At 46.2% G+C, this 18,706-nt stretch overlaps 1 protein-coding gene across 1 annotated transcript in view; it reads right to left on the bottom strand.

Moving 5' to 3' along the window:
- Positions 1 to 18,706, bottom strand: part of LOC129843042 (calsyntenin-2-like) — a 249,928-nt gene that overhangs the window by 131,833 nt on the left and 99,389 nt on the right. Inside the window, exon 2 of the mRNA XM_055911770.1 lies at positions 1,992 to 2,187. Coding sequence (XP_055767745.1) covers positions 1,992 to 2,187 — 196 coding nt within the window. The remainder of the gene's footprint in view (positions 1 to 1,991; positions 2,188 to 18,706) is intronic.

The raw sequence follows: 18,706 nt of genomic DNA, 5'->3' as shown, positions 1-18,706 counted from the left end.
AAATAGTAAGGTAAAGTACAGATATCCCAAAAAGTATTTTTTTACACCACTGGTGATAAGCCATATTTTTTGCCATACTGATTTTAAGTTAAAGAACTTACATACAATACAGAATAACTGTAATGAACACGAGGAAGGCAGAGAGCTGGTTTCAACAGGACCATAGGAGGAGGCAGGTAGCAGGGTCCAGGGGCAGGCAGAAGGTCATACACGGTAGGTCCAAAAATGGCAACAGTACAGGCAGGGAATAGGCAAAAGGTGTTGTGAGTGAGGCAGACAAAAACTATCATACACGTGAGGAGAGCAGGAAGGGAAAAACAGAGCTCCAAAAAAGTGTGTCTCAAAACAAACAATGCCTCACAGTGATGGGGTGCAAGGAACTGAACTAAATAGTGTGGGATAATGACAGGTGTGTGAACAGGTGATTAGAATTCCGGTGGTTGGGATCTGGAGAGAGAGCTGGAAAGTGGGCTGCGTTCCGGGGATCTAAGTGTTTGGGAGTGTGAGTTGGACGCAGACGTTACAATAACATCTGAGATACAGTACATAAAATGTGAGTTACAATACACCAATGATAAATTGGTATTGTAACCGAGTCGTTCTGGGTGATACTCATTGTTGTCAAGGAGGGGATCTTGGCTCAATGTACCTTTCAACGACAAAGCTGTGAAAACATCCAACATCTGTCTGACTGAGAGCCAACTACACAGTTAACCACAGCATAACATGACTCAAGGCCTAAGAGTCATTTTGTGACAAGCATATTACCTACACGGTTATATAATTATATGAACTAGAGCCAAAGGTAACGAGAGAGAAAGGAATGAGGCAAAGAGTGAGGTAAACAACATTTTATGTAGGTTGGTCAGCTTGTTCAACCTTTTCTTGCCTTTCTCATACACTACTCAATATGATAGAGGAGCTAAAGTACATATATAGGAAACATAGGAAATATTTTGGTAGGTTATATGTACTGTAAGAGAGAGAGAGAGAGAGAGAGAGAGAGAGAGAGAGAGAGAGAGAGAGAGAGAGAGAGAGAGAGAGAGAGAGAGAGAGAGAGAGAGAGAGAGGTAGGGATTATGTGTTTGACGGCCCATGTGTCATCTCTGATCCTGTGGCCTGTTCTCTTCTGCAGAGCTGACATGTCATGTGTAATTTGGGCTGAGACATAGGCAGGGATTGTTTTTCTCCTCTAAATGTGAGAGTCGCTGACGCTCTCCTCTCCGCTCGTCTGGATCCCTGAAAAGGCCAGACTGCTCCTCCGGGACACAGACAACAGAAGGAACGCCTGCGAAGGACAGGCTATTCAAGCTAAGACCGTCATCCCTAGGTGCTCACAAAGAACCTGTGTCATAGAATGTATGTCTACGTTTAGTTGGGTTTCTTCATACGTCCCACAATCAGGGATGCAGGGATAACCTGAAAAATACGACCCAGGACAATGTGTACCGTACCTTTACACACACCTGCTGCTATAATTGCAGGCCTGGTGCGTGTGTTTGTGTGTGTGAAGGAGATGCTAGTTTTCTGTGTGAGCTCCCGCTGAGGAAGGTGAGAGGTGTGAGCAGAGAGAGAGTGAGGAGAGACACACACAGAGTGAAAATGACACAGTCATAAGAGACCGTGGAGAAAGAAATATCAGAAGAATCCTCAGCTCATAGGTGCTCCTGTAAGTGTGGTAAATCATTTTCATCAGTGCACCACAAATAATATACTGGCTGTTTTCATCCTACACTGCTGAAACACGACAGGGAAGTACCTGGGGTCAGCCAGGATCAGACATTGAGGTGAAGGGGGTCAAGGAGAAAGTGGGATGTCCCTAAGACCTTTTGCAGCCAGAATGACATACACTTCTGTTACTTCCAGTAATTAAATGTTATTTGATCCCAGTAGGCTTGGCTTCAGAGTGCAGTGTTGCAGGGAGCATGGTATTGAATTAATATGCTTCATAAAGACCAACACACAAAATACATCCTGCCTCATAAACTCACTTGTGTGACTTCTTCCCCCCGGTGCCCCCAGGTCCTGCTCCACAGTCATGGGCCTGGATGATAAAGGTGTATTCCTTTTGCAGCTCACAGTCCACCAGGCCCCTGGCTCTCAGCTGGCCCTCACCAGATGTCCCGTTCAGCACCACTGCCTCGAATGGAGCCTCCAGACCATGGATCTTAAACGCACAGATCTCCCCTGGAAAGAGAGAGAGAGGGAGAGGAGGGGAGAGAGGTGAGGGACTGTGTATTTACTACCACTTGATTTCCACTTGACCGTAAAAAGCAAAAAAGTAGTAGCGGAGAGAGGAGGGGTTTGTTGGTTTCTTAATGTGAGAGAGTGTTATACTGTTGTGGAGATATGCAGACTCATCTGAGCATACATACATTTTTACAGCATGTGCAGTGGGCTCACGTAATCAGACTCAGCAGCACTGGGGATTTGACTTCTCCCACTAGTTGAGCACTGTAAAAAATACCTCAGCAATAACAATTCCCTGGAAGGTTCCAGTTCAATTTTGGAGCAGACAGTGAGAGAAACAACAACAACAATAAGTATCCACAGCAGAGTCTCCCACAAAGCCCCCCTCCCTGGAGCAGGACTAACAAACTCACTCATTCAACAACTAATCACTCTCCTGAAGATGCCAAGGACAAACCAACCTGCCCACAGTATGTGGCTCACTCCCATCACGCGTTGTCACTCCAGACCATACAAACAATTACCAATTTAATAACTAAAAGCTTGATAAAAAAAAGAAACACTGCCTCTCAAAGTCACCATGTTTTGTCTGAGCAACAACGAAGGAACAGAACATTCATTCACAAAGCTAAACAATGAGGCAGACCAAAACAAGTCGTCTGACATTTATGAGCAGGTTGGATAAGGTGGAGTCTGTTTTGGAGTTGGCGAGGCGAGTGCTTTAGAAGCGTGGCGCTTGCCCGCGTTTTACTGGGGGATTTGAGGAAATCACTTAGCACGAGCTTTAAAGTCTGACCTGAGACGGCTAATTGCGCCGATAATCATTTAAACTAACAGGAAGGACAAAATTGGATTCCGCCAGAGCTTTGTGTGCACATCGCTGCTGGCTAGTTGTGATAAGAGCAACTTTATTTTCCCCTCCTTCCCTTTCTCTTCCCTTTCATCCCGGTCAAACATTATCCCAGCTCCTTCTACAGTAGGAGTGTTGAAATGACAATTTGGCCACAGTGGAGTGAGAGAGAGAGCGTGAGAGAGAGTGAGTGAGAGAGAGAGAAAGAGAGAGTGAGAGTGATAGTGAGAGAGAGGGTGTGAGAGAGCGAGAGAGAGTGAGAAAGAGAGAGAAAAAGAGAGTGAGATGGAGAGAAGGAGGGAGAGAGAGGGAGGGAGGGAGGGGGAGACAGAGAGAGAGAAAGAGAGCAAGATGGAGAGAGAGAGAGAGAGAGAGAAAGAGAGAGAGAGAGAGAGAGAAAGAAATAAATAATGAGAGAGAGAGACAGAGATAGAGAGAGAGAGAGACAACTCCCACATCACCATCTCCACTCTGCTGCCCCGCAAAGACGTTCATCCCCGTACCATTCAGAAAGGCAACGCTGACATCACCAGAGGGTGTGGCCTACTCCCGAACGTGCACGTTGCTCACCACCCAACAATCCCCCCAGAGCATCTGCAGGACCACTCCCACCTGAGGAAGCAGACGGTAGGGATGTTTGCCAAGTCTCTAAAGGACGTGGCACTTGGTAGACAAACACCCCATGCCGCACTGGACAGAGGACCACCTAGAGACCCCTACCAGACCACTGCACCACCAAGGAGCCCCAGGCCCTTTCAACACCCCACCAGACCCAACGCATCCCACAGGCCCCACCCACCACCAGAGCATCACCACTTCCATCGGCTTAGCTAGACCGGGCCCAGCCTACTACCCCGCACCAGACCACCACCCCTACCAGACCAGAGGGGAAGCCACACGGCCCAGAACTGGCCCTCCTCCACTCCACAGGGCCCAACAGCAGGACCAGCGCAGCTACGCAGAGGTCGTCAGAGGACAGGAGAACCCTGTAGGATTAAGTGAGATTAAACAGCTCCTCCAACACATCTGCACTAAACACACACGGACGCATGCACAGACACACACACACACACACACACACACACACACACACACACACACACACACACACACACACACACACACACACACACACACACACACACACACACACACACACACACACACACACACACTTGTTCAATAAATAGGAATATTTATATATTACAACAGAAAGAATGTTAGCTGTTATCCTGTTTATCTCACTCTTAACAACTTATTAGTTAGTAGTTACTGTATTTCTGACTGCTATTCTTTCTTTTGGAACATGAAATCGCTATCAGTTAGTATGTGGAACATTCAGGGCCTAAACTCATCAACCTTTGACTGAAGAGTTTAGCACTGGAGTTCAACAAAAACCTTAAAGATGTTGAGGTCATCATTCTGCAGGAGACATGGTGTAAGGCTGACATTGTCACTCACTGTCCCACAGGCTACAGAGAGGTAATTGTGCCATCACAGAAACACAGCTCTGTCAATAGAGGCAGAGACTGGAGGACTGATCAGTTGGTACAAATCCGAACTACAAAATCGAATTGATCCCCTCAAAATTGGTAAATATCACATTTGGTTAAAACGGAAAAAACAACTTGTACTGACAGAAAAAGATGTGTTCCTTTCCGCAATTTATATCCCCCCTCAGAATCCCCGTATTACTCAGAGGAGATCTTCCCCACACAATTTATATCCCCCCTCAGAATCCCCGTATTACTCAGAGGAGATCTTCCCCACACAATTTATATCCCCCCTCAGAATCCCCGTATTACTCAGAGGAGATCTTCCCCACACAATTTATATCCCCCCTCAGAATCCCCGTATTACTCAGAGGAGATCTTCCCCACACAATTTATATCCCCCCTCAGAATCCCCGCATTACTCAGAGGAGATCTTCCCCACACAATATATATCCCCCCTCAGAATCCCCGTATTAATCAGAGGAGATCTTCCCCACACAATATATATCCCCCCCTCAGAATCCCTGTATTACTCAGAGGAGATCTTCCCCACACAATTTATATCCCCCCTCAGAATCCCCGTATTACTCAGAGATCTTCCCCACACAATTTATATCCCCACTCAGAATCCCCGTATTACTCAGAGGAGATCTTCCCCACCCTTGAGGAAGAGACGTGCCATTTCCAGGCCCAGGGAAATGTGCACATCTGTGGGGACACAAATGCATGCACAGGAACACTACCTGATCTAACGACCACACGAGGGGACAGCTTTATTACAGGCCATACTGTTTCTAACTGTCTTAATCTCCCGCATAGAAACAACAGTGACAGCACCGTCAACAAAAACGGAAGGGATCTGTTGCAGCTCGGTAGAAGCCTGGGTCTATACTTTGTCAATGGTAGGTTACGGAGGACTCTTTGGGGAGATTCACCTACTGCTCACCTCTTGGCCACAGTACAGTAGACTATATGATCACAGACATTGACCCCTTCTCTCACAGCTCATTCACTGTCAAGCCACTAACACCTCTGTCTGATCACAGCCAAATTACGTTGTTCCTCAAAAGAACAGACATGGAAACAACCACACATTCACAGCCCAGTAAGCTGTAGAACATCAGAAATTCATACAGATGGTGTTACGAATCCCGCCGAGGATGGTGCCTCTTCCCGTTCGGGCGGCGCTCGGCGCTCGTCGTCTCCGGTCTACTAGCTGCCACCGATCCCCTTTTCGTTTTTCTTTTGAGTTGGTCTAATTGGTATCACCTGTTTTGTGTTTAGGGAAGGGGGTATTTAAACCCAGTTGGCCCGCCGACTTTTGTGCGGGCTTGTTTTTCTGTTTGTGTTGGTGGTGTTTTGTATAGTGGATTTCAGTCCTACTTTTATTGGACAGTATTTTGACGCGCCCGTTGTTTGTGTGGCGTCGCCGTTTATGTGATTATTTCTGGGTGAAATAATAAATCCACTTGATTGAGATTACCCTGCTCTCTGCACCTGACTCTTTCATGTCCACCATTGGAATTGTGACAGATGGGCCCAAAACAGCACAGAAGAATACCAGAAAGCAACCTGTAACCAAAATATCCAAACACTCTTAGATAACTTTCTGGATACCACATTCACTCACAGTAAAGAAGGCATCAATCTAGCAGTACAAAACATCAACTATATATTCAGGCAAACGGCAAAAGAAGCACAATTGAAATTGATAAAAACAAAACAAAAAAGATCACAGATGACAACTGGTTTGATGTAGATTGTAAAATTATAAGGAAAAAACTTAGAACACTATCCAAACAAAAGCACAGAGACCCAAATAATGGTGAATTACGCCTTCATTACTGTGAGACTTTAAAACTCTATAAACGTACACCCAGAACCAAGAAAGCACAGTACAACAGCAAGCAGCTGACACTAATTGAGTAGTCCATAAACACAAACAACTTCTGGCAAAATTGGAAAAAACGATAAAAATCTAAACAAGAGGAATTAGCGATACAAAATGGTGACATATGGACAACCCATTTTAAAACACTCTACAACACCGTTCAAATTGACACAAAGGCAGAACAACGCCGAATTCATGAGAAGTTGAATGGATTAGAAAAAGCTAAAAAGGACAATCAAAATCCATTGGACTCCCCAATTACTGACCAGGAGCTCTATAAGAAACTTCAGGCTCTCAAATTTAAAAAAGCATGCAGACCTGATGGCATCCTAAATGAGATGCTCAAACTCACTAGTGCAAAATTTCAATTGGCTAAATTAAAACTGTTAATTTGATCCTGAGTGTAGGTTATTTCCCTGACATCTGGAATCAAGGACTCATAACCCCAATCTTTAAAAACGGAGACAAATTTGACCCTAACAATTACAGAGGCATTTGTGTGAACAATAACCTGGTGAAGGTTTTCTGTAGTATTAAAAATGTAAGAGTTCTAAACTTCCTTTATAAGCACAATGTCTTGAGTAAAAGCCAAATTGGATTTATACCAAAACATCGCACAACTGATCATATTTACACCCTACACACCCTGATAGATAAACATGTCCACCAAAATAATACCAAAATATGCGCTTGCTTTATCGACTTCCAAAAAGCATTTGATTCTATTTGGCATACAGGACTGTTCTACAAAGTTATTGAAAGTGGTGTAGGGGGTAAAACAGATGACATAATTAAATCAATGTATACTGGCAATACGTGCAGCATTAAAATTGTCAAGAAAATAACAGAATTCTTTAACCAGGGGCGGGGACTTCGTCAGTGTTGTAATCTGAGCCCTGCACTCTTCAATATTTACCTCAATGAATTGGCCACTATTCAAGAAAAATCCTCAGCCCCTGGTGTTAGTCTCCTCAATTCAGAGGTTAAATGCCTACTCTTCGCAGATGACCTATGCCTGCTGTCACCCACAGCACAAGGCCTACAGCAGAGTCTGGACCTGCTAGAGCAGTACTGCCAGACCTGGGCCCTGGCAGTAAACCCAGAAAAGACTAAAATAATGATTTTCCAGAGAAGATCCAGATCTCAGGGAATTAGACCAAAGTTCTCAATTGGTACAAAACATATAGAGCACTGCACACACTACAATTACTTAGGTTTAAAAATAAGCACAACTGGACACCTTAATGAGGCAGTGAATGAACTGAGAGAGAAAGCACTCAAGGCATTCTACGCCATTAAAAAGCAAATTCAAATTGAAATACCTATTAAAATTTGGCAAAAAATATTTGAATATGTCATTGAACCAATTGCACTTTATGGCAACGAGGTGTGGGGTCCACTTGCAAAACATGATTTCATCAAATGGGACAAACACCCCATTGAAACCCTGCATGTAGAGTTCTGTAAGATTCTCCTACATGTCCAGAGGAAAACTACAAACAATGCATGCAGGGCAGAATTAGGCAAATATCCACTAATAATAAAAACTCAAAAAAGAGCAATTAAGTTTTGAAAACATCTAAAATACAGTGACCCCCTCTCATATCACTACCAAGCCTTGCAATGCCAAGAGCTGAGCAAAGAAAAGAGTCCCCTCATCCAGCTGGTCCTGGGGCTGAGTTCACAAACCTGTTCTACTAAAACACTGAAGCCTCAGGACCAGAACATCCAATCAATCAGGATAAACCGAATTACAACACAGTCAAAACAAAACTATATTGCTTATTGGGAAACACAAGCATAAACACAAAGCAAAATGCAGTGCTATCTGGCCCTAAATCGACAGTACACTGTGGCTAAATATTTGACCATGGTTACTGATCAAAACCTTAGAAAAACCTTGACAAAGTACAGGCTCAGTGAGCACAGCCTTGCCATTGAGAAGGGTAGACACAGGAAAACCTGGCTCCCTGTAGAGGAAAGACTGTGCAACCACTGCACAACAGCAGAACCTGAGACAGAGCAGCATTTCCTGACAAAATGTCAAAAATATAAAACAATTGGAGAGTGTCATTTCCCCAAATGTGAAACCCTGGTAGGCTACCAGTCCTGTTGGGGGAGGACGCAGAGAGCTGTGGGTTGGCAGCGCACTACGTTGCTGCCTGCCATAAGATGAGGGACAGTGTCTGACAGACCAATCAACCTGCATATGTCCTCTACTGTATCTTTATTGTTATTGTTGAATGTATGGTTATTTTGACACTTGGTTATTGTTGTTACTGTTGTCCCGTTGACAATTTTGATTCTCATTTTTATTTTTATATTGTAAATAAGCTTTGGCAATATGTACATTGTTACGTCATACCAATAAAGCAAATGTAATGTAATTGAAATGAGAGAGAGAGAGAGAGAGAGAGAGAGAGAGAGAGAGAGAGAGAGAGAGAGAGAGAGAGAGCTACTCAGTAGGCTGTTTAAGACGGACCCTTTGCATTACCTGAAGAATAACGCATCAGAAATAAATGCAGAGGCATAGAAGCGTTCCGCTTGGGAAAATAATCATAAAATGGCATCAAAGCAAATGGGGTGTGATGAGGAGAGAGAGGACGTAACAGTCTCGATGGGTAAGGTTGCCTTGCCACCACAAAATACCCAAATAAAAAATCCATCACTGTGGTAGGAAAAATAAACCTAATTTACACCCTTATAAAAAAATATTGCAGTCAGAGTCCACTATAACTGCAGGACACTGCAAATACTGTGAACAAAATACTATTTACTACAACAATTTTGTAGTGTAACTGCAGTTATTCTGCAATTACTGCGCCCGAAATATCACAATCGACTGCAGTTACTGCACTTTTACTGCAGTTTAAAAACTGCAATCTTTTATTGTAAGGGCACAGCCAAGTGAAGAAGTTTCCCATTACTAAGGTATAACTAAAGATATGCTCAACTCTTCCACCTCAGTGCTTGGCAGGACAAGGAACCCCTACACCCAATTCGTGATTACATATTAGCTCAGGGAGCGGAGGGGTCAAGGTGACCAGCGTTGACTGTCATGGCAGACCTCTTTTTCAAAGTTGAATGAATAAACACATGGCCTCGCACTGGGCTGCTAGCTGCTTGTCACACCTCCAGGCTGATATCAGAACCCCCAGCAGAGGAGAGCCTTTCTGAGGGACAGATTAGCTTTGAACCGATGGCCCCGGCTCGGCTTCGGCTCGGCAGCAGCATGGTAACAGGAACAGATGTTGGGGGGCTGGCACTTGGCAGAGCTGTGGGACTCGCCATCCTTTTTGCTGTGCTAAATTGTTAGCTAAATATGTGTCTCTGTGTCACATTAGCCTTTTATGAGATAGATTTATGATTAGAAAAACCCAGGCAATGGCCTGGCAATCTTCAAGGAGAGACTGGGCAGGGCCACGTTTTAATCTAATGGATGCAGACGAATGAGACATTATGAGTAGATGGCAGTGAGAAGGAGCAGGAACTAGATGTCGTGGTTTAAGTTCTACAGAGGGGCACTGAGTCAGCCGCGCTAAGAAATTATATCAAGGGGACTAACTGCAGTTATTATCAGTAGTACCAGTGGTGGTGTGTGTTTCTGTAGCCTGAGGGCCAAAACTCTCTGGGGGACCCCAGTCATTATCACACCTGACAGAGCATCCCTGATAAGACGAACCGGCTCACAACACACTCATGGGTCAAAGCACGCACACACACACAGCTGGATAGTGACCAAACACACACACACACACACAGCTGGATAGTGACCAAACACACGCACACACACAGCTGGATAGTGACCAAACACACACACACACACACAGCTGGATAGTGACCAAACACACGCACACACACAGCTGGATAGTGACCAAACACACGCACACACACAGCTGGATAGTGACCAAACACACGCACACACACAGCTGGATAGTGACCAAACACACGCACACACACAGCTGGATAGTGACCAAACACACGCACACACACAGCTGGATAGTGACCAAACAGCACCCTTAAGTGTGTGAGATGTGGAGGTGGAGAATATCTGTCTGAGGTTGTTGATAACAGCAAAGAGGAGAGCAGAGATGGATGAAGGGATGGTGGCAGGGGAGAAGAACGTTTGGGAGAACGGGAACATGGGCACTGCCTAAGGCAAGCTCTGATTTCACTGCTGGAGAGTGACCAAAACACACACACACACACACACACACACACACACACACACACACAGCGGTAATGCCAGAACCCTCGCTCTAAATCAGCACTGACATGAATTTCATCCTCCTACTGTTTGAACACACACCGCACGATAGACAGCTATCTAGTCAAATCATACAAAATCAATGTTACTCAATCATTTTAGAACTGTAATTATACATTAACTGACTGGTACTAGTACATGCAGTATTACAGCAGTTGAGCAGCTTACAGAGATAATAACAAGTTTATACCAACAGTAATAACATAATATAATAATATCAGTAATGGGTTTATTGAAATTGTGTGGTTAGTTACTGTAGGCTAGCAGTTCTTTATAGAATTCAGATTTTGCATCTAATTACCTAGTTATGCATAAGGCCCAACCGTACCTCTGCTTCTCTCTCCCTGTACCCATCACAGACACACCACTTGGCTCTTGATTGCCCCACAACCTCCTCTCTGCACTTTACACACATATTTCTCTCACACCTTCTCCTCCCCCGGCCCTCTCAGCTGCAGGGCAGAGAGAGACTGTCAGCCACGAAGCTCCAGAGTTGAGGCCAAATTGAAAACACTGTAATTATGCTCTTCATGAAATTAGTCAGACGAGGAATGAAAAAAACACACACTAGAAGAGAAGCTGTCTGTCCGTTTCTGAAGAATGCATTCTAATCTAGTGTGTGTGTTCTGGCTATTGGCTAGAGCCAGAGCTGGAGAAACCAGAGTGGTGTGAGATTCGGTGTGTGTGTGTGTGTGTGTGTGTGTGTGTGTGTGTGTGTGTGTGTGTGTGTGTGTGTCTGTGTCTGTGTCTGTGTCTGTGTGTGTGTCTGTGTGTGTGTGTGTGTGTGTGTGTGTGTGTGTGTGTGTGTGTGTGTGTGTGTGTGTGTGTGTGTGTGTGTGTGTGTGTGTGTGTGTACAGGAGATTTTAATTAAAAATACTCTTCTCCATGAGCACAGCGGGGGGACTCAGACATGATTAGCTCAACCTTGTCCCTTCACCCTTAATTACATAAAGGCTATTCTGAGGGAGTTAATGTCATCCTTGACAGAGAGAACCCACTGTCTCTCTGACTGACAGAGAGAACCCACTGTCTCTCTGACTGACAGAGAGAACCCACTGTCTCTTTGACTGACAGAGAAAACCCGCTGTCTCTCTGACTGAGAGAGGACACAGAATACACTCTCTGCTATGTGAGTCTGTGGAAGACAACTATACTCATCATACAGCTCCAGTCCACAAAAAAATATGGCTGTACTGCTGCAATCTTGACCCGAATACGTTTTAGGATGTGTACCTAATGGCTATTTGTTGTGCATCAGACCATGAGCCTTAATCTCTTCTCTACAGGCAGTACACTGGACGACTCACAGGGTCCTAAACAAATCAGTACTGTTTTACACTGACTGCTCAGGGGCAGGTTGGGTGTTTAGGAGTGCCGACAGTGTGTGAGGCCCCAAACACCCTCTTCCCCTATGTCGATATAGTTAGTAACAAAACACCAGCAGGATACACGTCAATAACTCAGCAAAAGACATAGGAACAGGTCCAAAACAACACACACACACACCATCACCACCCAACCTCTAGCCAACAGTCCATAACAGACCACCACCCAACCTCTAGCCAACAATCCATAACAGACCACCACCCAACCTCTAGCCAACAGTCCATAACAGACCACCACCCAACCTCTAGCCAACAGTCCATAACAGACCACCACCCAACCTCTAGCCAACAGTCCATAACAGACCACCACCCAACCTCTAGCCAACAGTCCATAACAGACCACCACCCAACACATCACCAACAGTCCATAACAGACCACCAACCAACCTCTAGCCAACAGTCCATAACAGACCACCACCCAACCTCTAGCCAACAGTCCATAACAGACCACCACCCAACCTCTAGCCAACAGTCCATAACAGACCACCACCCAACCTCTAGCCAACAGTCCATAACAGACCACCAACCAACACATCACCAACAGTCCATAACAGACCACCAACCAACCTCTAGCCAACAGTCCATAACAGACTACCACCCAACCTCTAGCCAACAGTCCATAACAGACCACCACCCAACCTCTAGCCAACAGTCCATAACAGACCACCACCCAACCTCTAGCCAACAGTCCATAACAGACCACCACCCAACCTCTAGCCAACAGTCCATAACAGACCACCACCCAACCTCTAGCCAACAGTCCATAACAGACCACCACCCAACCTCTAGCCAACAGTCCATAACAGACCACCACCCAACCTCTAGCCAACAGTCCATAACAGACCACCAAGCAACCTCTAGCCAACAGTCCATAACAGACCACCACCCAACCTCTAGCCAACAGTCCATAACAGACCACCACCCAACCTCTAGCAAACAGTCCATAACAGACCACCACCCAACCTCTAGCCAACAGTCCATAACAGACCACCACCCAACCTCTAGCCAACAGTCCATAACAGACCACCACCCAACCTCTAGCCAACAGTCCATAACAGACCACCACCCAACCTCTAGCAAACAGTCCATAACAGACCACCACCCAACCTCTAGCCAACAGTCCATAACAGACCACCACCCAACCTCTAGCCAACAGTCCATAACAGACCACCAAGCAACCTCTAGCCAACAGTCCATAACAGACCACCACCCAACCTCTAGCCAACAGTCCATAACAGACCACCACCCAACCTCTAGCAAACAGTCCATAACAGACCACCACCCAACCTCTAGCCAACAGTCCATAACAGACCACCACCCAACCTCTAGCCAACAGTCCATAACAGACCACCACCCAACCTCTAGCCAACAGTCCATAACAGACCACCACCCAACCTCTAGCAAACAGTCCATAACAGACCACCACCCAACCTCTAGCCAACAGTCCATAACAGACCACCAAGCCAACACATCACCACAGTCCATAACAGACCACCAACCAACCTCTAGCCAACAGTCCATAACAGACCACCACCCAACACATCACCAACAGTCCATAACAGACCACCAACCAACCTCTAACCAACAGTTCATAACAGACCACCAACCAACCTCTAGCCAACAGTCCATAACAGACCACCAACCAACCTCTAACCAACATTCCATAACAGACCACCACCCAACACATCACCAACAGTCCATAACAGACCACGAACCAACCTCTAACCAACAGTCCATAACAGACCACCAACCAACCTCTAAGCAACAGTTCATAACAGACCACCAACCAACCTCTAGCCAACAGTCCATAACAGACCACCAACCAACCTCTAGCCAACAGTCCATAACAGACCACCACCCAACCTCTAGCCAACAGTCCATAACAGACCACCACCCAACCTCTAGCCAACAGTCCACAACAGACCACCAAGCAACCTCTAGCCAACAGTCCATAACAGACCACCACCCAACCTCTAGCCAACAGTCCATAACAGACCACCACCCAACCTCTAGCAAACAGTCCATAACAGACCACCACCCAACCTCTAGCCAACAGTCCATAACAGACCACCACCCAACCTCTAGCCAACAGTCCATAACAGACCACCACCCAAACTCTAGCCAACAGTCCATAACAGACCACCACCCAACCTCTAGCAAACAGTCCATAACAGACCACCACCCAACCTCTAGCCAACAGTCCATAACAGACCACCAAGCCAACACATCACCAACAGTCCATAACAGACCACCAACCAACCTCTAGCCAACAGTCCATAACAGACCACCACCCAACACATCACCAACAGTCCATAACAGACCACAAACCAACCTCTAACCAACAGTTCATAACAGACCACCAACCAACCTCTAGCCAACAGTCCATAACAGACCACCAACCAACCTCTAACCAACATTCCATAACAGACCACCACCCAACACATCACCAACAGTCCATAACAGACCACGAACCAACCTCTAACCAACAGTCCATAACAGACCACCAACCAACCTCTAAGCAACAGTCCATACCAGACCACCAACCAACCTCTAGCCAACAGTCCATAACAGACCACCAACCAACCTCTAGCCAACAGTCCATAACAGACCACCACCCAACACATCACCAACAGTCAATAACAGACCACCAACCAACCTCTAACCAACAGTCCATAACAGACAACCACCCAACACATCACCAACAGTTCACAACAGAACACCACCCAACCTCTAACCAACATTCCATAACAGACCACCAACCAACCTCTAGTCAACAGTCCATAACAGACAACAACCCAACCTCTAACGAACAGTCCATAACAGACCACCACCCAACAGATCACCAACAGTCCATAACAGACCACCAACCAACCTATAGCCAACAGTCCATAACAGACCACCACCCAACACATCACCAACACTCCATAACAGACCACCAACCAACCTCTAGCCAACAGTCCATAACCGACCACCACCCAACAAATCACCAACAGTCCATAACAGATCACAACCCAACCTCTAGCCAACAGTGCATAATAGACCACCAACAAACCTCTAACCAACAGTCCATAACAGACCACCAACCAACCTCTAGCCAACAGTCCATAACAGACCACCAACCAACCTCTAGCCAACAGTCAATAACAGACCACCAACCAACCTCTAACCAACAGTCCATAACAGACCACCAACCAACCTCTAGCCAACAGTCCATAAGAGACCAACAACCAACCTCTAGCCAACAGTCCATAACAGACCACCAACCAACCTCTAGCCAACAGTCCATAACAGACCACCAACCAACCTCTAACCAACAGTCCATAACAGACCACCAACCAACCTCTAACCAACAGTCCAAAAATGCCCACCAACTAACCTCTAGCCAACAGTCCATAACAGACCACCAACCAACCTCTAACCAACAGTCCATAACAGACCACCAACCAACATCTAACCAACAGTCCATAACAGACCACCACCCAACCTCTAACCAACAGTTCATAACAGACCACCAACCAACCTCTAGCCAAGAGTCCATGACAGACCACCACCCAACCTCTAACCAACAGTCCATAATAGACCAACACCCAACCTCTAACCAACAGTCCATAACAGACCACCACCCAACACATCACCAACAGTCCATAACAGACCACCACCCAACCTCTAGCCAACAGTCCATAGCAGACCACCAACAAACCTCTAACCAACAGTCCATAACAGACCACCAACCAACCTCTAACCAACATTCCATAACAGACCACCACCCAACACCTCACCAACAGTCCATAACAGACCACCAACCAACCTCTAACCAACAGTCCAAAACAGACCACCACCCAACACATCACCAACAGTCCATAACAGACCACCAACCAACCTCTAGCCAACAGTCTATAACAGACCACCACCCAACACATCACCAACAGTCCATAACAGACCACCAACCAACCTCTAACCAACAGTCCATAACAGACCACCAACCAACCTCTAGCCAACAGTCCATAACAGACCACCACTAAACACATCACCAACAGTCCATAACAGACCACCAACCAACCTCTAACCAACAGTCCATAACAGACTACCACCCAACCTCTAGCCAACAGTCCATAACAGACCACCAACCAACCTCTAGCCAACAGTCCATAATAGACCAACACACAACCTCTAGCCAACAGTCCATAACAGACCACCACCCAACACATCACCAACAGTCCATAACAGACCACCACCCAACCTCTAACCAACAGTCCAAAACAGACCACCACCCAACACATCACCAACAGTCCATAACAGACCACCAACCAACCTCTAGCCAACAGTCTATAACAGACCACCACCCAACACATCACCAACAGTCCATAACAGACCACCAACCAACCTCTAACCAACAGTCCATAACAGACCACCAACCAACCTCTAACCAACAGTCCATAACAGACCACCACCCAACCTCTAGCCAACAGTCCATAACAGACCACCACCCAACCTCTAGCCAACAGTCCATAACAGACCACCAACCAACCTCTAACCAACAGTCTATAACAGACCACCACCCAACACATATCCAACAGTCCATAACAGACCACCAACCAACCTCTAGCCAACAGTCCATAACAGACCACCACCCAACACATCACCAACAGTCCATAACAGATCACAACCCAACCTCTAACCAACAGTCCATAATAGACCACCAACCAACCTCTAACCAACAGTCCATAACAGACCACCAACAAACCTCTAGCCAACAGTCCATAACAGACCACCAACCAACCTCTAGCCAACAGTCCATAACAGACCACCAACGAACCTCTAGCCAACAGTCCATAACGGACCACCAACCAACCTCTAACCAACAGTCCATAACAGACCACCAACCAACCTCTAAGCAACAGTCCATAACAGACCACCAACCAACCTCTAGCCAACAGTCCATAAGAGACCAACAACCAACCTCTAATCAACAGTCCATAACAGACCACCAACCAACCTCTAGTCAACAGTCCATAACAGACCACCAACCAACCTCTAGCCAACAGTCCATAACAGACCACCAACGAACCTCTAGCCAACAGTCCATAACAGACCACCAACCAACCTCTAACCAACAGTCCATAACAGACCACCAACCAACCTCTAAGCAACAGTCTAAAACAGACCACCAACCAACCTCTAGCCAACAGTCCATAACAGACCACCAACCAACCTCTAACCAACAGTCGATAACAGACCACCAACCAACCTCTAGCCAACAGTCCATAACAGACCACCAACCAACCTCTAACCAACAGTCCATAACAGACCACCAACCATCCTCTAAACAACAGTCCATAACAGACAAACACCCAACCTCTAGCCAACAGTCCATAACAGACCCCCAACCAACCTCTAGCCAACAGTCCATAACAGACCACCACCCAACACATCACCAACAGTCCATAACAGACCACCAACCAACCTCTAGCCAACAGCCCATAACAGACCACCAACCAACACATCACCAACAGTCCATAACAGACCACCAACATACCTCTAGCCAACAGTCCATAACAGACCACCACCCAACACATCACCAACAGTCCCTAACAGACCACCAACCAACCTCTAGCCAACAGTCCATAACAGACCACCACCCAACCTCTAGCCAACAGTCCATAACAGACCACCACCCAACACATCACCAACAGTCCATAACAGACCACCAACCAACCTCTAGCCAACAGTCCATAAGAGACCAACAACCAATCTCTAGTCAACAGTCCATAACAGGCCACCAACCAACCTCTAGCCAACAGTCCATAAATGACCACCAACCAACCTCTAACCAACAGTCCATAACAGACCACCAACCAACCTCTAACCAACAGTCCAAAAATGCCCACCAACTAACCTCTAGCCAACAGTCCATAACAGACCACCAACCAACCTCTAACCAACAGTCCATAACAGACCACCAACCAACATCTAACCAACAGTCCATAACAGACCACCACCCAACCTCTAACCAACAGTTCATAACAGACCACCAACCAACCTCTAGCCAAGAGTCCATGACAGACCACCACCCAACCTCTAACCAACAGTCCATAATAGACCACCACCCAACCTCTAACCAACAGTCCATAACAGACCACCACCCAACACATCACCAACAGTCCATAACAGACCACCACCCAACCTCTAGCCAACAGTCCATAGCAGACCACCAACAAACCTCTAACCAACAGTCCATAACAGACCACCAACCAACCTCTAACCAACATTCCATAACAGACCACCACCCAACACATCACCAACAGTCCATAACAGACCACCAACCAACCTCTAGCCAACAGTCCATAATAGACCACCACCAAACACATCACCAATAGTCCATAACAGACCACCAACCAACCTCTAACCAACAGTCCATAACAGACTACCACCCAACCTCTAGCCAACAGTCCATAACAGACCACCAACCAACCTCTAGCCAACAGTCCATAATAGACCAACACAAAACCTCTAGCCAACAGTCCATAACAGACCACCACCCAACACATCACCAACAGTCTATAAAAGACCACCACCCAACCTCTAACCAACAGTCCAAAACAGACCACCACCCAACACATCACCAACAG

Source organism: Salvelinus fontinalis, unplaced genomic scaffold (genome assembly GCF_029448725.1).
Source record: "Salvelinus fontinalis isolate EN_2023a unplaced genomic scaffold, ASM2944872v1 scaffold_0093, whole genome shotgun sequence".
NCBI lineage: Eukaryota > Metazoa > Chordata > Actinopteri > Salmoniformes > Salmonidae > Salvelinus > Salvelinus fontinalis.
The sequence above is the reverse complement of the archived record's forward strand: the minus strand, read 5'-3'. Positions and strand labels throughout refer to the sequence as shown.